Here is a 25345-nt window from a genome sequence, read left to right on the forward strand (position 1 = left end):
TCCCGTTGTGGAGCACAGGCTCCGGACGCGCAGGCTCAGCGGCCATGGCTCACGGGCCCAGCCGCTCCGCGGCATGTGGGATCCTCCTGGACCGGGGCACGAACCCGCATCCCCTGCATCGGCAGGTGGACTCTCAACCACTGCGCCACCAGGGAAGCCCTCACTGATATTTTTTAATGACAAAATATCTCATTGAATTAGGTGTATTGTCATGCCTCCCAGTGGAAAATGTCTAGGTTGTCCCCATTTTTAAATATTAATTTTTCAACCAGTATCTGTTGATATGTGAACTTTTTAGTCTTTGGATTATGCCTTTTGCATACATTTTCACATGTAGTTACTAATTCAAAGAGTATGCAGATTTCTTTTAACAAAAATATTGCAAAATTGGGACTTCCCTGGTGGTCCAGTGTTTAGGACACTGTGCTTCCACTGCAGGGGGCGCTGGTTTGATCCCTGGTCGGGTAACTAACATCCCACATGCTGCAGGGCGGGGCCAAAAAAAAAAAGCCAAATTGAATTGCAAAGGATTATTTTTAATATTCACTAAGTTAATCATATAAAATCATAGTTTACTCGTTTCTTACTTTTTTGCTAATTATGAAATTGTATATACTTCCATGTTTGTTTATTATGTTCTTTATTGTGTGAATTATCTACTTATGCCCTTTGCTTATTTGTCCATTAGGGTCTTGATTTTTTTTTTTTTTTTTTTTTTTTGGTGGTATGCGGGCCTCCCTCTGCTGTGGCCTCTCCCGTTGCAGAGCACAGGCTCCGGACGCGCAGGCCCAGCGGCCATGGCTCACGGGCCCAGCCGCTCCGCGGCATGTGGGATCCTCCCAGACCGGGGCGCGAACCCGGTTCCCCTGCATCGGCAGGCGGACGCGCAATCACTGCGCCACCAGGGAAGCCCGGGTCTTGATTTTTTAAAAGACAAAAACAATTGTGTCTTTATATGCTTCGAATGTTAACCTTTGGTCATATTGGTTGCTAATACTTTAATTCTCTTATAGCTATATATTGACCAATAATTAACCTTCTTTGTGAATAACCACCAAATTTTAAACATAAATATTAATTTTTTGTATTCAACTATCATGTAAGCTTGGCAAGTCACTTTACCTCTTCACACCTCAGTTTCCTCATCTATCAAGAACTGAGTCGAACTTGATCTCTTAGATCCTTTCCAACTCTGACAGCCAAGATTTTCTTAGCTAAAGATCACCATATTTAAATAACCCTTGTGGTTACTTGCTCTTTTAAATAAAGAATCTTTCCCAAGAAAGCCTTCTTTCACAACCTTCTAGTAAAGTTAAACTTCATCTTCAATCTTCCTTCCCTACTCACAGGGTTTGGTAGAACTCTGAGAAAGAACATGGTTTAGCAGAAGTATATTTCTTGGTTTGCTTAAGTGAAATCCTGTGATTGTTGGTTTTTTCAAGTAGTAAGGAAATGATTATACTCTCAAACTTGACATTAGAGCTTGTTATTTCCAGTAAGTGACAATCAGATTGGGTTCAGCCTTTTGAAAAAGCTTTACATAATAGAATTTTCATAAGTATATTAAGACAAAACTTGATAAGTGTAAAAATAGAGATACTAATAAATTTTTTTTTTTAAGAAAAGCTTATGATGTAGTTTTGCTGGTGAAATATATATGAACTATCCCCATTTCAAGGCTGCACTTAACAGTCTGATCTAAAACACCTGCAGCTCTATGAACAGTAAAACTAATCAGGTGGCAATTTGCTATTGGAATGCTAACTATAATATAGAGGTTTGAGTGAGGTTCCATGACTTATAATTGACTTGTTGTGTCCTCTTTGAGAATGGCTTTTAATATTTTTATGTTTTCATCTTTTTCAAAATGTGTCACCCTTTTATAATATGTTATCTTCAGAATGGTTGGAAATGTGTCATTTTTTTAATGTTTATATTTTGCTCTCATTCAGAGATTAGACTTTCAGTAACTTTGTTAAAAAATGGAGACCCCAAAAGTAAACAAACAAATGAAAAAATGTCCCTGGATATTTGATAAAACCCTCCAGAGCTCATTTCCTTCAGAGGCCTCTGGATCTCTTAAAGCCAGTTTATTGTTACTTTTTACATGTAAGAACCTCAGTTAAGAGGAAGAGCAAGCTAGTGGCAGACACTCTGAGAGCCGACTATCTGAAACAGGAAACAGTGAAAACAAACAGAAAAGTGTATAGAGGACATCCAGTAAACTTGAAATTACTACTGTAGTCAAAGCCATTTTATGTGTAAGTACATGCTCAAACCAAGCCCCTGGACTTCCCTGGCAATCGAGGGGTTAAGACTCCACGCTTCCAATGCAGGGGGCGCGGGTTTGATCCCTGGTCGGATCGGGATCCCGAGGAACTAAGATCCCGCATACCCGGTGGCGCGGCCAAAAAAAACACAAAACAAAAATGAGCCACTTGGTTCTGTTTTTTTCATGTACACTGAAATTACACGTGGATTGTTTTCTCTCGTTACATTAGTCATACAGGAGCTCTAAGCCAAGTTTGTGTTCTGCCCCAAGCAAGTATACAGGCCTTCACCACATCCATTTAGGTATTGATTTCTCCCATGGTTTCAAGAGATTTTTTTTCTACCCCTTTTTCCCATGCGCTCAACTTCCTACCTTATATTTTTATTATGTATCATAGTGCTTTTCCAGCTTTTCTCAAGGCTGCCTAATATCTGTGAGGAGTATAGTTCCTCTCCAGGGGTTTGAGAGTAAAGACCAGATAAGTTGCCATAAATATGAAACACTTTTGAAGTCCCCTTCTTTATGTTTTAATGTAAAAATGGATTCTCCCCCCCCTGAATTTCAGGGAAAATTAATGAACCATGAAGACGCATTATATATATCCTGTGGCTTTGTCTTCTAAAGTGGAATTGCTTATGTAGAGGTAAAATTCCAATGAAAAACACCTGAAATTGTTCATACAACAGTACAACTTAGTATCGACTCTCAGTGAGTCCAGCACAGGCACTTTTCCCTCCAGTGTTGAAAGTGTTTACTTTTCCTTCATTTGAATGCGGGTAAAATAATTGGCTCGCATTTAGGACCTCATTAGATGAATATTATATTATCTTTGAACAGTAAAATCACAATCAACATGGCCAGGAGACCCGAGACCACCACTCACTCCGGTGCACACATTCACACTGTGAAATGCTGGGTAAAGTTGCCCGCATGAAGTTATTTTTCTATCTTATTTTCTTTTGGTTGAGTTCATACTGTTGAGTTTGAGTAAGTTGACTGCTAGTAGCATGTCGCTGGATTGGACCCTAAAGCATATATTTGGGGTATACATGCCCCAGTGTGAGAAGCACTTCTGTATTTAAAGTTTTGTCACATAAAGGGAAAAGATTTCATTCTAACTGCATGGTTTTTCCCAATGCTAGACATGAAGTATCATTGTACCTGATTTCTTATGCTTCTCCTTTATATCCATTTCAATTCGGTAAAAAGCAAGCACTTAGTAACATTATCCTTTTAACCCAAAATGTAATGCCATCTTAGAGTTTAGTGTATCTTTTCGAAATGCCAATCTCAAATAAATCCAGAGCTTATCATATAAATACCATAATTTTGCTGTTGATTTCAGCGTAAGACAGAAATTTCTTTTGACAGAGCTCAATAAAGTAAGTGTGGTTATGATAAGTATATTGAAAATTTCTTTCTGAGGGGGCTAGGTGCTGCAAGCCCAAGAGGCATGGCCAGTTTTCTATGTTCTGGAAAAAAAGAAAAGAAAATTGATCTTCTGATAATTCTTCTTTAAAAAACAAAAACAAAAGAAGCCAGTAATCTTCTTCCTTGAATTTCATACTCCCACCCTTCTCTTCATTTTGGCCAGAAATATTTTGTTTCCCTAAGAATAGCTTGTACTCTAAGAGAAAATATTTAAGAAAATTCCTATTTAAGATTGGAATTAGTTCAATTCCAGAATTATCTTTTGCTGATGCCAAATGTTTCATTTCTTGTTAAGAATGATGATTTTATTAATTTAAATTTTTTAACTCATGTTTTTTATGAGTTCAAACAATGTGTAAAAGTACATAAAGTTTTTTAAAAATTGTACCAGTAGTGCTAATTGTCATTTATATTAGATAAACATCATCCCAGGGAGCATTCTTTTCACATATATATTAATATAAGGAAGAAAAAGTAGATGGATAGAAAAATCAAGTTATATAGCTCATGCTATACATGCTATTTTTCATTTAAATTATTGAGTTTATAAAAAAGAATATGGTATAAAACCTTTAACCATGAGAGATACATTATTTACTAAAAGGCCCCTTAAAGTTTAACCAAAAGATTATGAAAAAATTTAGATTAGAATTACATTTAGCAATATTTTAGGCAATATCTCTTAATTCTCCCATCTCTTCTTCCCTGACTCCATTTTTAAATTGTTACTAATTTAATAATATTATAAATTATAAGCATTTACACTCTGTTCTATAACCATAATTACCATAATTGTTTTGTCTTGGTGTTATATGTGAATGGATTCATTGCCTACTATGGGCCCTTTTGCCATGACTTCTCCATTCCTGAGTTCTTTATTTTGATTTATATCTTGTTTGGCTGAATTTCTGACAGCATGTGTTTCTCAGGGTCAGTCACATAGGCATTATGTGACTTTATGTGACATTATGTCATTATGTGGCATTATGTCTACCTTTTGCCATTGCACTAGAATGACATCTTGTCTGGGTGTAATATTCTTGAACATACTTTCTTTCCCTCAGACCTTTGTAGTGTTGCTTCATTGTCTTCTGACATTGAATGTTGCTGTGGAGAAGTCTGAAGCCAGGCTGATTTTCTTGCCACTTTGTAGGTAACTTGCTTTTTTTCCCGGATCCCAAAGTTGTTTTTTGTTTTTTGTTTTTTTTTGTGGCGGTATGCGGGCCTCTCACCGTTGCGGCCCCTCCCGCCACAGAGCACAGGCCCCGGACGCGCAGGCCCAGCGGCCATGGCTCATGCGCCCAGCTGCTCCGCGGCATGTGGGATCCTCCCGGACCGGGGCACGAACCTGTGTCCCCTGCATCGGCAAGTGGACCCCCAACCACTGCGCCACCAGGGAAGCCCCCCCAAAGTATTATTTTTTTTAACCAAGAAAGTTCTTGGTTTTACTTATTCACTATCGGTTGTTTTCTGGGATACAGTGTATTCTTTCAGTACAAATTTAGTTCTTTCATTTCTTGGATTACACCCTTAAATACATTTTCTGTTCCATATATTGGGTTTTCTACTTTGGGGATAACAATTATTCTTGTGTTGGATTGTCTTTGTCTTCTGTAATTATTATCTTCCTTCCAGTTGCTTTAATCTTTGACTTTTCCCCTAAATGCAGTGCATGCTTTATTTTATTTATTCTTGATTTAATTTTTTTTTGGGGGGGGCTTAAAACAGCACCTCTTTATTAGCTCATAGTTCTATAGGTTAGAAGTCTGAGTGGGCTCAGCTGTGTTTTCTGCTTAAGATTTCACAAAGCCAAAATCAAGGTATCAGCTGGGCTGGGTTCTTATCTGGAGACTCTAGGGAAAAATCTGCTGCTAAGCTGTTGGCAGATTTCAGTTCCTTGTGGTTATAGTGCTGAGGTCCCGTTTCCTTGCTGATTATTGGCCTGAGGTTGCTCTCAGCCATTGGATGCGGCTCTCCAGTCTTTGCACATGGCCTCTCCATCTTTTTTTTTTTTTTTTTAAGATGTTGGGGGTAGGAGTTTATTAATTTATTTATTTTTTATTTTTGCTGTGTTGGGTCTTCGTTTCTGTGCGAGGGCCTTCTCTAGTTGTGGCAAGCGGGGGCCACTCTTCATCGCGGTGCACGGGCCTCTCTTGTTGCGGAGCACAGGCTCCAGACGCGCAGGCTCAGTAGTTGTGGCTCACGGGCCTAGTTGACCGGCGGCATGTGGAATCCTCCCAGACCAGGACTCGAACCCGTGTTCCCTGCATTAGCAGGCAGATTCTCAACCACTGCGCCACCAGGGAAGCCCATGGCCTCTCCATCTTAAAAGCCAGCAGTGGCGCCTCAGATCCTTCTTGTGCTTCGAATCTATCTGAATTCTCTTCCTGCCATCAATGCATGCTTTGTTTTTTTCTTGCATTATGTTCATATGGTTGCCATGTCTTTTTGTCTTGCTAAAGGGCAAGCAGCCCTGTCCAGCCATTTTATTTGCTGTGTTACTGAATCCTCCCTGACTGCATTTCCACAGTATTTAAGATTCAGTTGTCTTCCCCTCTAAGCTACAGTTTAAGGGTGAAGGTTTTCCTGATTTATGTATTTTTCTACATGCTGAGGGAATGGTGGTAGGGCTTAGGAGAGTACACAGATATTAAAACAATAAAGCCTCAGTAATTAAAACAGTGTATGCATATATTGATATAGAAAGATCATCAGGATATTTTTAAAAGAAGAAAAGACTGTCATTATGGAAAAAATTGGAAAAAGACTGTGTATAAATGTATCTTTATACATTGACTTATATATTTGCTGTTGTATACCTAAAATATATCTCTGGAATGATAGACAAAAAATTAATTGGTTGCCTGTAGGAAAGGCACCCGAGTGGTAGGATGGAACTGGGAGGGAGACTTTTCTCTGTGTATCTTTTTATACTTTAAAAGTTTTGAACAGTGTGAACGAATTCCTTATTTAAAAACACGTGAGCTCTTCCTTCTCTTCTGAGATTTAATCACTTCATCCTGGGATTCCTCAACCCTGTAGAAAGTATATCCTGTCCTCATAGGGAACTTTGTACCTGTCTTCCAACTCTGTGGGGTCTGAAAGGCTTAGTTAGCATCTGTGAGGTGGCTCCAGTTAGTTACTTCCCCATCAGTTTCCAGCCTCCACGTCTGTCACACTCCAGTCAGAAATTTGAGTTTCTCTCCAAATCTAGGCCTGTTAGTGAAAATTCTTGCGATTTTGTTGATTCACCAATATCACTTTCTGGGAGTTGGGAACAAAGCAGGAGGTGTGCAATAATCCTTTCTTGGCTAGCACTTTTTAAAATATATGGCACAAAGTTGTACCGCATTCCTTTCTGGTTGCTGCTAGTGATTTTTGTTGTTGTTATTTAATGTTTATTACTTTTAGTTCAATGGATTTGGAATTTCAGTAGGGAGATTCTGATTTCAGTTTCCATCATTTAGTTTAATTTCTGGCACCAATTTTGTGTCTCCTTTCTTGCTTTGGTAGTGGGCTCCATCTGAACACTATCCTACTCTGCTCCCAGCCTGTGTTGCCTTTCCTGTACTTAACTTTCAACCTGGTCTTGGTCATATGTAGCCAGTCTCCCAATCCCACTACCCTGGCCCATATGAGGGTTGCACCAGGCAGGGAGGATTTCTAGTGCTACTCAGCTTTGCAGGGCTCAACTGTTTGGAGAGTCCTCAGAGCACCCTGGTTCTGGAGAAACAAGAAACTGATTGCCGAATCCCCTTTATACAGCTTTTACGTATTATGTGCACTCACACAAGTGCCTGTGTTTCTTTTATCTGCCAGTGTTTTGCTTCAAAAGTTCACTGCCTTTTCAACATAAATTCTCATAATTGTTTCTCAATTTATAACCTTGCCTTGCCAAAGATTCACACTGCTGACAGACATATCTTTCTGAAACCAAGAAGCACCAGTGCCATTTTCCAATTTACAAATGTTTAGTAGCCTCACATCAACTTCAGGGAAAACGTGCTAAAAATAAAAGCTATCCCAAAGTAAATCAGTTATAGCCTGAGAGTGTAATTTCATGAGGGCAGGGACATTTCCTTCACTGTTGTAACCCTAGCATGAAGAACAGTACCTGGCTCGGAGTAGGTACTCCAAAAATGTTTGTTGAATTAAATTAACAAATAATAGATATCTAGTAATCATTTTGAATGAATTTTGATCTAGTAATAGCTTACTGATAAGATTGCAGAATCTCTCCGTCATTTGGAAACAACCAATTGAAGCAGTAAACAATAAAAAAAAAAAATGTGCGGTTTGGGTAGTTTAAACATGCTATGTTAATGAACATTGTATTCAAATAAAGGGTAATGGTATAACGAATGTTAACACAGTGGGATCGACTGTAAGAAGTCTAGAAAAGAAAGAGGATCTGGTCTGTCTTATCTATATTCCTCATTCCACAAGGATTTGTGGTAACTTAAACACAAAATATAGTAATGTAGTATGCTTCATATTTGGCTTGAAACTTTCTGACTACCAAGTTGAAAAGGGCAACTGAGTTATATAATTCTTATCATTGGAGAGGAATGATGAGAGGAGAGGAGAGGAGCAAACACTTCTTAACATTAAGTTTTTAAACAAATTTCCCACTTGAGGCTTTATAGAAGGGGCATTGAGTGATAGGGTGGATGTTACACTTCATACCATTCCTACAGCAAATAAGGTAATAATTTTTTAACCAGTTCTTATGAAACCGACCTGATGATAACAATAAACCCAACTCAGTGATGTCAGTTCTTTTCAGAGCTAAAATAATATGTTTCATCTGTGTGGCCCTCTATTGTTTGTCTGGCTTGAATCCAAGGATAAACTTGGAGCTCCTGGACTTCAGATGGTCTTCCCTATGAAAGGGTTCGTTCCTCCCACTGGCCTTTTTACTGATCTCTTAGAGGAGGCATTTTGAGATTGGGCTGTCAGGTGAGGGCCAGAAGTGCTATTTGCTGGGTGACTCATTGAGGTAGGTTCATATGCTATAGAAGCTAAGTGAGAGTTGGTATGGATGGCATCACTTGGAAAAAATTCAGGTGCCTAACTAGGCAGATTCCCTGGATAGGGAATGCAGAAGCACCTGCAGGCAAAGCCAGAAACATCTCTGCATCTGCATCAAATTAGAAAGCATTGATAGTCTTTTTATTCCCTAACTTACTAAGATTTAAATTTACTGCTGGGGCTGTGCTAAAGCAGGCACTCTTGTATGCTGCTGGTGGGAGTGTATATATATATTTTTAATTAATTTATTTATTTTCGGCTGTGTTGGGTCTTCATTTCTGTGCGAGGGCTTTCTCTAGTTGCGGCAAGCGGGGGCCACTCTTCATCGCGGTGTGCAGGCCTCTCACTATCGTGGCCTCTCTTGTTGCGGAGCACAGGCTCCAGACGCGCAGGCTCAGTGGTTGTGGCTCACGGGCCTAGTTGCTCTGCGGCCTGTGGGATCTTCCCAGACCGGGACTCGAACCCATGTCCCCTGCATTGGCAGGCAGATTCTCACGGGGCTCGAACCCATGTCCCCTGCATTGGCAGGCAGATTCTCAACCACTGTGCTACCAGGGAAGCCCAGGAGTGTATAATGATAAGAACTTTTTGGAAAGCAATTTGGCAGTATATTTCAAGAGCTTTAAAGGCATTCATGCCATTTGACCCAGCAGTTATACCTCTGGGAACTGTCCCAAGGAAATAATCCTTTTTTTTAAAAAAAGGGTCTAAGCCTCAAAAAAATTTTTTTTTTTTTTTTTGCGGTATGCGGGCCTCTCACTGTTGTGGCCTCTCCCGTCGCGGAGCACAGGCTGCAGACGCGCAGGCTCAGCGGCCATGGCTCACGGGCCGAGCCTCTCCGTGGCATGTGGGATCTTCCCGGACCGGGGCACGAACGTGTGTCCCCTGCATCGGCAGGCGGACTCTCAACCACTGCACCACCAGGGAAGCCCAGCCTCAAAAAATTTTAAGTGTTATTTGTAATACTGCATTACTTCATTTATAGCATCAAGCGATTGGAGCAATTTAAATGTGTCACAGAAGGAGAATAGGTAAACAAATATATTCAACTCAAAGGAATATTATGAATCAAGTTAAAAATTTTGAAGAATATGTTGTAAGATAGAAAATTTCTTAAAATGTTATATGAGAAAAGCAAACCACAAAGAGTATAAACAATAGAAGTTGAACTGTATTTAAAAATATACTTAGAAGAAAAGACTGGTGGGAAATTTACCAGAAAAGTAAATCTTTGTTTTCGGTTACCAAAACTTACTTTTACGGAAAGCAATCAGATAATTTTTGTTTAGCACTTTTAAAAGGGAAACATATATAAATATTCATGTTTCCTAGAAAAGGGAGCTTTATAGTAGAGAAGGGATAATTAGTAAAGCTGTATATAACTGAATTGTGATATTCATCTTCAGATCTCCCAGATGCCTCTGTTTAAAGTCACACTTACAAAGCATTCTGATTTTGACAGCAGAAAAAAGCACCCCTATATGAGGGTCTCTAAAATCCCAGACGTTTAGTAATTACAAAGGCTGTGCCTCTATTACAAGTGAATAAATTGACATTTTGGTTTATTAAATAACTAGGATTTGACTAATGAGTCAGTCTCCCAAGAGCCTAGTTCTTGCTCGTGAGTGGCATAAAATTAGATTTTTGAACTTGGAAATCTGAGGTCCAGATCCTGGACTTTTTTGATCCCTACCCAAATATAGCAGCAACCCTGGAGCACTGCTCAGACCATTAGCAGTCTAGCCCATTGTTTCAGTGGTAAAAAAAGAAAGAGCAGAAATAAAAGGGGGAAAAAATCATGTTTTGATGTGATGAGCCTGGTCTATGAGTTAAAAAAAAAAAAAGCTAGAAAGAGTGGTGATCTTTCCTTGAGTGGCAAGTCCTTAGTAACTCATTTAGGAAAACTTTTTGTTTGTCAATCTTTTTTAGTTTTTCTTATTTGAAATGTGATCTGGCTAAGTATATACACTTAATGTTTGACTCACTAATTAGCCTCTTTGGCAGTATTACATATTATATCATCAGGCTCTGTACTTCATTCGTACATATTTTTAAATAAAAGGTTTATTCACATATCATTCCATTCATTCATTTAGAATGTACAGTTCAATATTTACAGTTATGCAACCATCATGATAATCAATTTTAGAACATTTTCATCACCCCAAAAAGAAACCCTGTACCTACTGGCAGTCACTCTCCATTTTCTTCCTAACCTTCCAGTCCCAGGTCACCACTGATCTACTTTCTGTCTCTATAATTTTGCGTACTCTGGACATTTCATGTAAATTGAATCATACAGCATGTAATCTTTTGTAACTGGCTTCCTCACTCAGCATAATGCTTTAAGGTTCATTAATATTGTAGCATGTATCATTACTTCATTTCCTTTTATTATTTATTACTTTTTATTTATTTTATTTCTAATGTCCCATTGTATGGCTTTGCCACATTTTATTTATCCATTCATCTGTTGATGGACATTTGTAATATTTCCACTTTTTGGCTAATATGAATACCACTACAAACATTCATGTACAAGTTTTTGTGTGGGCATATGTTTTCATTTCTCTTGGGTATATATATTCCTAGGAGTGGAATTGCTGGGTCATAGGGTAATTCTGTATTTAACATGTTGAGGCAGACTGTTTTCTGGAGTGTCTGCACCATTTTCTAATCCAATCAGCAATGCATGAGGGTTCCAACTTCTCCACATCCTCACCACCACTTGTTATCTGTCTTTTTAATGATAGCCATCCTAGTGGGGGTGAACTGTATCTCATTATGATTTGAATTTGCATTTCCCTAATGATGCTGGGCACCTTTTCATGTGCTTATTGACCATTTGCATATTTTCTTTGGAAAAATGTCTATTCAAATTCTTTGCCATTTTTAGATTGGGTAGTTTTTTTTATTGTTGAATTATGAGTTCTTTATATATTTTTTATATATTTCCTTATTATGTATACTTGTAGATATTTTCTCCTATCTGGGGGTTTTCTTTTCACTTTCTTGATGGTGTCCTTTGAAGCACATAAGTTTTTAATTTTGATAAAGCCCTTTTTTTTTTCCTTGTGCTTTTGGTATCACATCTAATAAACCATTGCCTAATCCAAGGTCACAAAATTTACATCTATGTAAATAACTCTATTCCAAGAGTTTTATAATTTTACCTCTTACATTTAGATCTTTGATCCATCTTGAGTAACTTTTTTTTTTTTTTTTTCTTTTTTGCGGTACGCGGGCCTCTCACTGCTGTGGCCTCTCCCGTTGCGGAGCACAGGACGGGCCCAGCCGCTCCGCGGCATGTGGGATCTTCCCGGACTGGGGCACGAACCCGTGTCCTCTGCATCGGCAGGCGGACTCTCAACCACTGCACCACCAGGGAAGCCCTTGAGTAACTTTTTATATATGGTGTAAGAAAGTATCCGAGCTCCATTCTTTGGCATGTGGATATCCAATTGTCCCAGCACCATTTGTTGAAAAGATAAATATTTTTCCATTGACTTGTCTTGGCACCCTTGTTGAAAATCAAGTGACTGTAAATGTGAGGGTTTATTTCTGGACTCTCAGTTCTATTCCATTGATTTATATGTCCATACATTTATATTTTTCTTTTATTCATTCTACAAAGGTTTATTGAGCATCTTTATATGGCAGGCATTGTGCTTGACATGTCCATTTTACTTGCTTTTGAGAACCAAACCCTACCTCTTCAAAACCCAGATCTTCTTTAAAACTCATTCTAAGATATAATTTTCTTTCATAGCCAAACCTATAGAGCGTTATATGATTTGCACATGGTCTTTTGGCAAGTTGTAGTTTGTCCAACTATGTAAATGTCTAGAAGTCTTGAGTGTATTTTAGAGGGCTTAGAAGAATGAAAATTGATCAGGGATAGTCCACTGAATGTATTGAAGATGAGGTTAGTTTTAAATCGGAAGAAGAATTTACAACCCGTGATGAGGGGTTCCTGGCAGGTGTGGAGTTGCCCACGTGCAACTTGACAGGTCCAGGAAGTTGGTAAGTCTAGTTGCTGGTAGCAGTAAGACCAGAGAGAAATGGTGGAGGGGCTACTGGACTGCATACCCATAATTCTGCTTCCAGATTTTATTTTTGTAGCAGTTCCTTGCCAGTGTAAAGTTAACAAAGATAGGAGAATGTTTTCAGATAATGACTTATTGCTGGGTTTAAGATGAATTAAAGGAGGGAAGAATTTTACCTAATGGTGGTGGCTAGTCTCTAGATTGTGGTTGTAGGAACTGAAGGGAGAAGCCAAAGAAATGTAAACTTAGCAGAACTTGATGATTATCTAAAGTAACTAAATGTGATTCCAGTGTTATAACTTGAGAACATTGGGAATATAATTGTACCAATGCTTACTGTTAAGAACAAGGTAAGAAGAAATGGTATATAAACTTTGATTTTGTCCACTTGTTGGCAGAATCTTCAAGTGGGTTATAAAAGATGCCAACTTAACCATTAGATAGTGTATCATATCAAGTCTGATATCCAGGAGCTTCCAATATTCCAGTGACACAAATACCATTGATTTTCCTTCCATAGTTGCCTGTTCATTTTTGAAACGCATATTGTAAAAGGAACTTTCAATGTCTCATTTTAAAGATTAAGCAGTGGTTTTATTTTCTGTACCTGTATAAGTGGTTTTGAAAGACCTACGAAAGGTACCTAGATTCTGTGGTTTGCTATTGCCATTAACAATTTTATTGTTTTGAGGGAGGAAAAAAGTTTTAATATTGACTACATAGGAAAACATAGTCTATATAGCAATGTAGATAAGTTTCAGTTGCTCATGATGGTTTTGGCTTTAAACGTTAAAATTTGGATGTTTTAGAAAATCTATTACGTTTTGAAACTTAGTACAATACATTTATTTACCCATCCTAAAATTTCTTTCAGGAATTGTTCCATCTTCTGTTGTCCTGACTTCTTTCCAGGTGATGTCAAGAGTTTTTTTAATATGGGCAGTAACACATAGCGTCAAAGAGGTAAGTGTTTAAATTGACAAAAATAAAATACTATCAGCTTTAACAAACGTTAGTCAACTTTTCTTTCTCACATGTGTGTTATGGCTAAAGATGGAACTCCAGGTCATATCAGTATAGCCCAGATAAAAATCCCTTGTACTGTAGGAATTGGGTTACTAGTGGGAAACATACCCCAAATATGCAGTGTTGTAAAGAGAAGACTGATTACACAAAGTCCTGAAATCTCAGTTCCCTTGGAGATTTGGCTGGTATGGATGTAGTCTGCACCTCAGTTATATTTTTCTGCTTTCTTGTTTGGATCCAGCACCATAAACTCTGGACATCTTCATCCTTGTAATGGGACCATTGTGGAAGTGAGGGACATTAATTCATTCCCAGAACAGTCCAATCTTTGTAGGACCAGGAGAAACAAACTTGTTTCCACCCAGCCCACCAGGGTTAATGGAATTCCCAAGTGTGCTGAGTCTAGTGGTTCTGGGAGGTCTGGGGTGGTGGATACCCGGGCAGGCCCAGGGATCTGTGGATTCCCTCTGCTGGGGGTCTGGGGTGGTAGATACCCTCTGCTGGGGGTCTGGGGTGGTAGATACCCTCTGCTGGGGGTCTGGAGTGGTAGATACCCTCTGCTGGAGGTCTGGGGTGGTGGATACCTGGGCAGGCCCAGGGATGCTTCTTGTAAGAACTGGAGGTAGAAAGACATCATTACAATGGGTGTAAATCCACAACTAAGCTTTCATTTTCTGGTATCAGGGAAGGGAATTGTTTTCCAGTATGTTTTCGACTTTTTAAAAATCAGTTATTACTTGCTAACGTCATCATGAGGAAGAGTACCTGTAGCCACCAGGAAGATTCATTTTTCAGTTTTCCAGTCCCAGTAACTTATCACCAGCATTACTGGGTTCTTTAGCCTCATGAAATGTGCTAATTCGTTAGCATTATTCTGTTTTTTTCTTTGTCTTCTATTACTCTGAAATCTCTGTCAAAACATTTTGTTTTTCAGGATTTATTTAGACAGTTTCATTTGTATTTTAACTAATGATCTTTTTAAACTTTGTATTGGCATATGATATATAGAAAAATGCACATAGCTAATGAGTTTTTAAGCAAAATTGACTAAGCTAAGTTATTGTTTTTGTTATAGATTCACAGACTTTTTCTTTTAAGCTCTTTCACTCCTTGAAGATGTCTGTCTACACTTTCTGTGTAGGAAGAATGTAAAACAATCTCTTACTTTTACATGATCACTTTTTAGAATAATCTAAAATCTAAAAAAAAAAAAAAGTCAAAAGCAGGCAAGTAAATCCTAATGTAGCATATTGCCCCTTGACCTCATTCTTAATTGTTTCTGGAGTAAGGAAAAGTTATTGTTTTCATTGGTTTCAAAGTTCTTTCTATAAATCATTTTTAACCTGTATTTCTTCCTCCTTTACTTTTGTGTGTACACTCTGTCTTTTCCATTTTAACCAGCAACTGGAATTTTTAATTTCCCAATAGTCTTAAGTGACCTGAACTTTCTTCCTAATAGTAACTCATTTATATTCTTAAACAGGTAATTATGTACTTTCTATAGTTAAATGAAGATAGAGTGTTTTCAAATCTGGAGTGTTTAATCAGTTTGCCAGTAGAGTCAGACACTAGGTGTCCAGGAACTAATGCTCCAGGTGATGGGTTATTCATGGCCTCTGCTTCTCCTCTCCTCTGCTTCAATAACCACTCCTCTGCTTATTAGCACTTCTGGCAAACTGGGTGGTAGACAAGTAAATCAAAAATGATTACATTTCAAGTTAAGCAGTTGTTACCATATTGATGTTACCAACATTTGCCAGGATTTCCTGGGCAGAGCAGGAAGACAGCTTGGATTAGAAAGCTATTAAATGTCTCTGTGGATTACAGCTATGTCGACCTGGCCATTGCCCTCAGTAACCTCCTGCCTGCCAGATGCACAGACTTGACATTTAACAGATGGTTTCACAGGTAGTGTCATATTTGAGCCTTACAGTAATTTAAATTATATGCTTGTTAGATTTGCATATTCAAAATTGTTTCTCTGCAACCAAACTTACCCAGTTTGTACTATTGTTAACATATCATTTTCTTAGGAATGTGGTAAATTTTATTGTCTTTCTGTCACCTCTTGGGTCCTCTTCTTTTCACATATACCCTATTGATTAATTGACTTACTCCTTTCTCACGTAAATATAAATAGTATTCGCTGTTCCAAGATCACACTTCTTTTCTCCTCATTCCCCTTTTCTTTGAAAAGAACCCATTCATCATTTTGTTTATGGCAGTAGATTCCCTCCTGGCCCACCCCAAGTTGCTAATAGCTAATTTGAAAACCTGTTGTTGTGGCATTTCAGAGGCCAGTCTGCTGTCTGTGACCTGTTCCTCACCCCCTTCTCTTGGCCAAAGGCTATTTTTCCTGCCGTAGTTTCATGTTAGCTATAATTCAGTTTGTTCTATACAACATTACATATGGCTTCCCTGTTAAACTTCCATTCTTCTGTTTTACTGAAACATCTTTAAAATATCTGTATTTTCTTTATATCCAGCTTTGTTTATTTTAATGGTGGGAATCACATAACTAATGCATAGGGAAATTGACCTCAGAAATAACTGCTTCATAAAATATATATCACTTTCTCATAGTAATGTTCAAATTCTTTTCACAGTACTCTACTTTCATTCTCAATTTGTTTTTACATCATATTTCACTCTAAAGTGGACACAGATTCTTCATTTTCATATCATTACATTTGGATTTGGACTCTTATTCCACCCTCTCTGGCCTGCTTATATTTTCTATGCTCATTCCCCTTGTTTTCTGTAATTGTACATGATGTACTAAGGTATAACCTGTATACCTTTTAAGACTAGTTACTACTTTTTTCATATTTGAGGTATATTTTCTTTTAAGACGCCCTTTAGGACATGCATGCTTATTTGTCATTATAATTCTTTACTGCATGGAATGCTAGTCATATAGATGTCGCCAGGTATATCATAGAACTAAAAGGTGATCAGGTGGTTTTCTTTTATGATGTATAAGGACCCACCATCACTAGCAGGACACCTTGATGAGCAGGATATTAAAGAAAAAATGTCTCTATGCTCAAAAGCTTTTTCTTGACCTAACATAGCAAATAACCTTCCCACTTCTTTCCTTTTAAAAGGACTTTTTATATAAGCAAAGTAAAACTTCTGATAAAACAGACAAGCTCAGGGTGGGACATAGGGTTTGAGGGATACAGGAGGGAATCAGAAATTCTAGCTAACCTGTTTCCTTTCCAGTTTTCCCACCTGACCTCCAGAACTGAACTGGCTTCCTCCCCATTCCTTAGCCAGGCTGGCCACTGCTACTGCCACATCAGGCCTCTATGGGCATTTGTTCCCCTCACCCTCTGTTTGGGTCTGTGTCTTTGTCTCCTCATTGAACTGAAAAAAGATTGACATTTTTCAGAGTGAATTGCAGTGGGAGATGCCACCTCTGTCCCTCACTATGACCCCCCCATCAGAAACAGACAAGTCCACAGGGCACATATTCTTCCTTGTCCAAAAGTAGCTAAGCCAAGCCCCAGATTCCTGGACACACAGGTAAGCCACTGTCCCTTTTCCTAGCCCAGCCCTCTTTGGAGAAGCCCACACACATCCTTTCCGGAGTTCTTAGTGTAAGATCGCCATGTTTTTGGAGCAGAAGTCCCAGGTCACTGCCATGGGCAGCGGTTGAGTAAGAAGTTGCTGGGCTGTCGCTGTGACTTTAGGCTAAGTGCAACAAACACCTTCGACACTTTACGCTCTCACTGTGACTTTAGCCTAAGTGCAACAAACACCTTTGACACTTTACTAGCGGTAATTTGTGTAAAATAGACTATACCCTGGAGTGCTGAGCCTTCTCTCCTTTCTTCCTCACCCTCTGCCACCACTGGAGAAAAGGATGTGTGCCCACATTCCTTTGGAATGTTCTGTAAATTCTCCTGATTTCACTAGTCAGCTGTTTCCCACTTCTTTCTGGCATGCCCACTGGGCTTTGTAACACTTAATCTGCCATCTCTGCTAACTTCTCAGCAAGATGCCTACAAAAAGCTTGCCATCAGTGTTTAAGAAAGTTAGTAACCTCCAGTTCTTTATCATTATGCTGTTTTTTGTTGTTTGATGCATTACAGTTTACAGAGGGCTTTATTAAAATGTGTTATAATTACTCACTCTTGACAACTGTCTCTTGAGGTAGGTTGTAGTCTTCATTTAAAGTTTGGAAGCTAAAGAGGCAAATGACTGTCTGTCAAATGGCAGAGTTGAAAAGCAGACTTCTGAATTCACAGTCTTCCCACTGCATCAGAACTTGCTCTCACCGGTTAGAAATGTGATGTAAACACATCCTTATTTTTGTGTGCTAACCATACTTTCTTTATCCTGTGTGGAGTTGAAAACCCCCATTTCAGACCCAGAAGCACTCTTCCTCCTCAGCGGTTCTGTCATACCACATGCATATGCTTCTCCACTCAGATCGTCTACATGTGAAATGTACAAATCAACTGTAGGCCCTGGGTGCTTGTCTGCAACACTTTGCCCATGTGCTTCTCTGGTTTTTTAGTGCTCATTTTAGGACACTCTGATTAAATCCCTCCAATTAATTGGCCTTTCTCCTTGAAAGTTCCAAGACTATTTTTCATACTGGGGTTTATGGACTATTTGGAACAGAATTACCAGAAGGCTTCTTAATGCACTTTCCAGGTCCCGCCCCACATTTGATGCAGAATTTTGGGGAGTGGAGATAGAGAATCATCACTGTTATTAAGCTCCTTGGATAATTTGATGAATTCTAAGGTTTGAGAAATGCTCTAAGAAACTGTAGTGTTGTGCTGTAATTTTATTTGCCCTTCTTTTTTCTTGATTTTACTTCCCATTTCTGCTTAGTTTCCTCGAGACCTAACCAAATTTCACCATCTCTGTCCCAAATCTGAGAGCCATAGTCTCATTCTTAGAGAATGAAAGCCTGGAGTTCCCTTACCCAGCTAAGTGGAGGGACTGTGGAGTTTCTGGTGCCTTCTCCAAAATCTAGTGTCTGTGGAGCTGAGGCTCACTGCATGTAAGAGGAAGCTTGAGGGGCCCACCTTGAAGTCAGAGGCAGATTTGAAACCACGGCATTAAAGAAGCTAAAGCATCATTTGTTTGGGGGGCGGGTTGGAGGGAAGGGCTCCATCCTGGGCAGGTGCTTCTTGTTGCCTGGCCAACACCACCAGGTAGATCATTTATGATTCCAGGTAGATCGTTACGTTTCCACCCAAGGAAATACTGCATAAACATCTCTCTTCTTCGGTTTTCTCAAGAAATGTCATCTTCCTTGGACACTTTTGTTATTTTCTAGGTAAGTCAAACTCAGTATTCTAGAACATGGAGGCTTAACAGCCATAATTTTCATGTGGAGTTGGTGAGTGTGCACTTCGACACTTACCCTGTGGCTTAGGACAGTGCACCTCAACTTTCTGAGCCTTGTTTTTCTCATCTGTGACATGGTAATACTGATATCTGTCCTGCTCATTTCACAGAGTTTTTGTGGAGATTAACTGAGAGGAATACATGAAAACAAGGCAGCAGTGTTTAGAAATCAAGGTCTCTAGCATGCAGTTTTTTGCTGAGCAGCTTCTGAAACCCCTTATAAAGCAGTTGCACTTCAGAAGGAATGCTACTTCCTTCATAGATGCCACACAGGTTTTTTTTTCTTCCTCTTTTCCTCTCCTTTTTCACTCTTGTAGAAGCTAAAGGACTAAGGACAGTGGTATCCTCGATACTCCACGATCCTTTTCCTGGAGGAGACTCCACGATCCTTTTCCTGTTGTTTTGCATTATAGGTTTTTTCTTCTCTGCTGGGTCCTCCAGCTGGGTCCGCGGTGCACTCATGCTCTTGCTGCCTCTTGAGGTTGCTTCTCTTGTTAGCATGTTTCCCGTGGCTGCACGTGCTCCTTGTTGTCCCTAATGGCCATCCATGAACATGGGCTTTCGGTTAGGCTGGAAGGGCACCTTCTTATCCATATCATTCAGATGAGGAGCTGAGAGGCTGCATCTGGGGCACGTTGTTCCCTCCTTGGGTACTGTGCTTGGACCAGAAGCCACGCCACTGTCTTCTAGCCCAGGCCATTTCCACAGTGACGTTCCATCTCAGTTAGCAAAGGACATTGGGATACATTCAGTATCTTTTGGCCCCTTGAGTGCTAAATGTCTAAAGTTCTCCACCCTACTCCATCTATTCCCTTACTTTCTATTTTAAATATTTCTGTAGGTGGATTTGCATCACCTTCACTTTTAAAATTAGCACCTCGCCTAAAGGTAGGAAACCTCATTATTTGATTGTTAATCAGACACTGTCAGACTTTAGACATCTCCAAGACAGATGTAGCAGTACTTTAATGCCACTGCCACATCTGTTAATAATGGACACTTAAAGATAGTGTTACTTTTCTCAAGGCTGGATGGTTCACTTTGACATTGAATATATTTAGCGTAGGTGATTTTGGCAAAATCAGGTTGTCTGTTTTTCTCTCAGTGTTTTTCTGTCCCTTTCCAACGTTTTCTTGAACCGTGTATAAAAATTTTATTGCAAAATATTTAGATCCTTTTGGGTTCAGTGTAGGTTCACTTCTGATGTTCCATGTTGCATCTTTCTCCCATTGTCTTAGTTCTTTTGTAGTCCTTGGAAAACTTCAGTGGCACTCCTTTGTTCAAAATGTATTATACTCTGTTCTTTGATAATTAAGTCAGTTGTGTTTAAAATAAAATAAAACATCTTAAACCGTACAAGTGAGTGTTACCACTACATCCTACAAGAACATAGCCCCCTTTGTCAGTTGTTCCAGGCCCAGCAAAATCAGGAAATCAGTTTCATTTGTGTTTAATGTTAATCTTTTTCTCCTCTTGGCTGTCCTCCACTGCACCCTCCTCCATTGGTGACCCTGCCCCATAAACACCCTCACACTTGAAGTTTCTCGGGATCTTTTCTTTTGCTTTCGTACCTCAAGGGCTAAATCTGACATCATCCATTCCCATTCCTCAATTCTGGCACGAGAGGGAGCAGTTAAACCAGACAAACTCCCTGGAAGATTGCATGGTTATTTTCATTTGGGGGAATGTCATTCAGGGCAGGAAGGGCCAGGGCCTGACCTGTCAGCTCCAAAGGAAAGTGCCCCACTCTATGAGGTTCCTCTGGGACTCAAAGCCAGACCTGCCCCAGCCTGCCCAGTCCAGACTTCCCCTTTCAGGCCTGAGCACTATTGGCTTCTTCCTTTCCCTCTGCCCCAGAACTTCCAGATCTTGGGTTTCCCAGTGCATTTACAGTTCAGTTAGTCTTTTAAAATATTTATGCTAAAACCCTTCTCCCCCATTTAATTGATGTTCTGGATATGTCAGTGGTGTCTCCTACTTTCCTCCTAATTTTTTTTCCTTCTATTTCTGATAATGAAATTTCTGACACAGAAGCTCATTGTTGGAATGAATCCTCTTCAAGCATAAGACATTTTCATACTATTGGGTAGTATCTTAATATATGTAATTGCTGCTACTTAGAAATAGTAGAAAGCCTGTTTAGAACCAAATCTGGATACTTGGAGTCCTGAGATTAACAAAGATGTTTGACTTTTGGCACTAGGAAACTGTCATGGAATAGGAATGAGAATGATGAAAGAAAAAAAAAAGTTACCCTGCGTGTAAAATAGTAGTTTCCCAAAGAAGCACCTGAGATGAGATTTACAGGCTGAGAGCCTAAGTGGTTTCAGCTTTGGTAATATGTCATCAGCTTGAGTTGAAGAATAAATAATGCAGAGTAGTAAGCCTGTGTCATAGAAGTGTGCTGTCAAGTTGTACTGTCAGTGGAGAGTTACCAATAAGTGAATTTGACAGTCAAACCAGTTTTCATCCATGGTTTGAAAGTGAAGTGAATTCAGATGTTTATTTCAAGCCAAAAAGGGTAACTTTTTGGTCCCATATAGTGAGAGAAACATGTTGGTTACCAGCATTTTTCTTTTGGATATTTCCTCTATCCCAGGACTGTACAAAGGAACTTTTGGTAATGGCAGAAATGTTCTGTGTCTGTGCTGTTCGATATAGTAGCTACTAGTTGTATGTGAACACATATTGAACCCTTGAAATGAAGTTAGAGTGAATGAGGAACTGAATTTTAATGTAATTTAATTTTAAATAGCCACATGTGACTGGAGTTTACTGTATCGGACAGTGTAGCTGTAGTTGTTCAGTGTAATATTATTTACGATTCTCTTTATTTCAGTCACTTAGGTTCCATATATTTTATCTCATATGTGCATGACTGTGTGATTTAAAAAAAAAAAAAAAGTAGCCCAAGGAAATTTATATGGTATACTTGGTATGCTGTGTTCTTTAAATCCGGGGATTTTTTTTTAGTACTCTAGGTTAAATTGTCATAAAAATCCTGATTGCAGGTGTGGGAAACACTGTGGATGGTATTCTCATCTTTTGCAGAGGTAGCAGTTGATTAACTGGTGAGGCAGGAGGCCATATAGACCTTACCTTTCAGAGACCTGCAGTTTGGCCTTTGCAGTGGATTCACCATGATAACATGTCCCACATTTGCCTTTTTTGAAAACCATTTCACAGGCCTTTTCTCTCCTGTTTGAGTTCAAAGATACCATAGAAATATAGTCAACATTATTATCCCAGTGAGCTCAGAGATTCTCATTTCACACTGTAAAAGTGAGCTGGTGGCATACGTCGTGAGCATTGCTAAAATATGTCAGCAAAGTCAAGGAAAGTTAAAAATTATTAGCTATAAACTACTTTTAAACAGGTGTGCTCCACGGTACAATGAGTGGCATTTTTAAAGCACTGATAAATATTCATTGGAAAACTTTTTTAATATGTAGGAGGAGGAACTGTCTCTTAAATTATCTGTTCCTTTGCCAAATCGGTCCTTTATATGCTATAGCTTTTTCAGTATAACTGTATTTTCAGCATAAATATGGTGAATCAGATAACTTAATTAAAAATATATAAATTGTCAAGAATACCAGTACATTCAGTCTCCTGACAGTTGACCTGCACAGTGAATGCAACAGGTAACTGGTCTCAGTGGGAATCTTGAAGATGACAGGGGAACCTGAAGAAATCATCCTTATCCCCCTGCTCCTCTGAAATATATATGAAGTGTATTTCTATTGCTTCTGGGAAGAGGGTTCAATAACCTTTTTTACCTACCCATATCAAGAAGCCCTGTATAGTCAAGAAGCTCTCATTTAAAAGCTGTGATGCATTATGGATAAAATAAAGCATATTACTAAGTCGTCTGCATTTTCCAGAGAGAGGACCCTTTTCCAGTCTGAAGTGACCCTGGTGCGCTTTGGGAATTTGTAAGACGTGACTTGATACACACGTGTGGTTGTGTGTGGAAGCATGCTGAGGGTATGCTTGCATTTGGAAGGGAGGGAGGATACTAATTATTAGGCTTGATGCATTAAAGACTTTTAACTTGTTTTTTCTTTAAATTGCTGCCATAATCGTTTGTATTGCATCTTCTCCCCTTTACTATACTTTGTTTTGCTCTGGCAAAAAAATTACCAGGATAACCAAAAACTCGATAATCATGCATCTCTTTTGCCTTCTGCATTGGTGCTGTCTTTTTAGGTCAAGTTTAGGGAATCTTATATTGAGGTTGCTGCTTCAAAGAAGTGTAAGTTGAGAGCTTCAAGTGTAAAAACTAATCAAATTAACCAAATTTTTATATACTACTTAATAGTTTTAAAAACTTTAGAGTTTTTCAAATAGTCATGTTACATTTGTGTAGCACTTTGCCATCTGTAGCAGACTTATCAGTTGGCACCAGATGTCTGTCCCACGGGTGGGTGTTAAAGGAAAGTTCAAAGAGATATGATGACTAGAGGGTGTACGTCATCTCAGAAGAAAGGCCGTGCTCACCTCAGCTAGTGATTGGCAAATCGATCGAGTGTTATGCAGTTGCTCTTTTAAGAAAAAGCAGAAATACAGATTTTTTTTTAATGTGAAATCTCTCACTTGAAAAACTGGCTCAACTATTTTTTAAAGCCCTGTACAAACTCAAAATATCTGTGGACCAGGATCATGGGACATTGTTTTAATATTTATGCTCCAGGAGATGGTATTATAGCCTTGGTTTTTTTGTTTGTTTTCATTGGGATCTTTGTTTTTATTTTCTGTCTTACGGACATTTTTGCAATTCTTAAACCATCATAGAACAAAAGAACCTTGACATTTCACAGTGTATATTGCCAATTTCATGTTCTTTTGACCATGTCAGTTACATTTCTGACAGTGATCAATCCTGTCCCCTCTAGAGTGTTGGGTGGGCACACTAGGATGATACATTTAGAGGTCTGGGGCAGACAGTGGGGTGAGTATGCCCCAGCTCTCCCTATGGGGCCACAGTAACCTACTGCTGGGAATATTGTTCTCGGGCTGTCTTGCTGTAGTTAAAGGACTATTGCTTCATAGAATAATTAGACTATATTGGGTATATATGATCAAGGTGGGACTAATTATGACCCCATTCTGATGCAGTCCTCGTGCTTGAGTTTGGTTGAAGGAAATAGTTGCATGAAAACTTTTCAGTTAATAATGTGCTCTTTGGAGGTGAGAAAATCAAACAGAACTCAGGAAGAACATTGGGAAAGGCTAGCAGCTGGTGAGATCCTTAGATATCCCAGAGTTGGTACAGGCTAATGCCTTTAACACTTAACAACAGAAAGCAAAACAACAACAAACAAAATATTATCTTGGTAATTAATTAAGCCTAAGAGGCAGCCACCAACCTGTACTGGGTCCCAGCAGTGGCTAGCATAGATAGTAGAAACAATACAGATTTGTTGAATTGAATTTTTCTTTCATGGAATAATAGTAATAACTGGTGTATATTAAATGGCTAGCATTTTACTAAGCATTTGATAGGTTATTCTGACCTCACGTCAACCATGCAAAGGCAAATATTACCTCAGTTTCCATATGAGGAAGCTGAGGCCGGGAGAGATAAGGATATGCAGCCTGGAAGCCTGGAGGTCTGTTTAATTCAAGAGTTGCAATGATTGGAGAAGAGGCTAGTTATAGGAACCTGCCACTCTTCCTTCATGTTTCCCAGGAAATGGGCTGAGCAGATAGTAGCATTAAAGTTGGACTAATGGGAACACATTAGCATTCAGACCTGCATGTCTGTCATAAATATAGAATTGATCATGCATTACTTGTTTACCGCATGCTTATACATTTTTCTCGTTGCATGTTCAGAAAAGTTAATTTCATGACCAAGACTTGTTTTCGTAGGCCAAAATGTTTAACTAGGCCATCATCCATATCGAAAATTAGTCCTTAGTTATTGTGTTGTAATGGAAATAATTTTTTAACCAGTTCCCTTTGTCATTGTAGGTTAAGAAAAATCTATGTAGATGCACATTTTTTTCTCCTTTAAAGGGGAAGAATATTAATATATAACTCGCATTTTCCATAGAAAAGGAATATTATTTTCTGGTTTGTTTACCATGTACCCTATCATGGATTTTTTTTTTTTTTTTTTTTTTTTTTTTTTTTTGTGGTATGCGGGCCTCCCTCTGTTGTGGCC

At 39.0% G+C, this 25345-nt stretch overlaps 1 protein-coding gene across 1 annotated transcript in view; it reads left to right on the forward strand.

Annotated features, from left to right (window-relative positions):
- Positions 1 to 25345, forward strand: part of HACD2 (3-hydroxyacyl-CoA dehydratase 2) — a 94501-nt gene that overhangs the window by 53430 nt on the left and 15726 nt on the right. Inside the window, exon 4 of the mRNA XM_007106260.2 lies at positions 13655 to 13743. Coding sequence (XP_007106322.1) covers positions 13655 to 13743 — 89 coding nt within the window. The remainder of the gene's footprint in view (positions 1 to 13654; positions 13744 to 25345) is intronic.

Source organism: Physeter macrocephalus, chromosome 1 (genome assembly GCF_002837175.3).
Source record: "Physeter macrocephalus isolate SW-GA chromosome 1, ASM283717v5, whole genome shotgun sequence".
NCBI classification, from domain to species: domain Eukaryota; kingdom Metazoa; phylum Chordata; class Mammalia; order Artiodactyla; family Physeteridae; genus Physeter; species Physeter macrocephalus.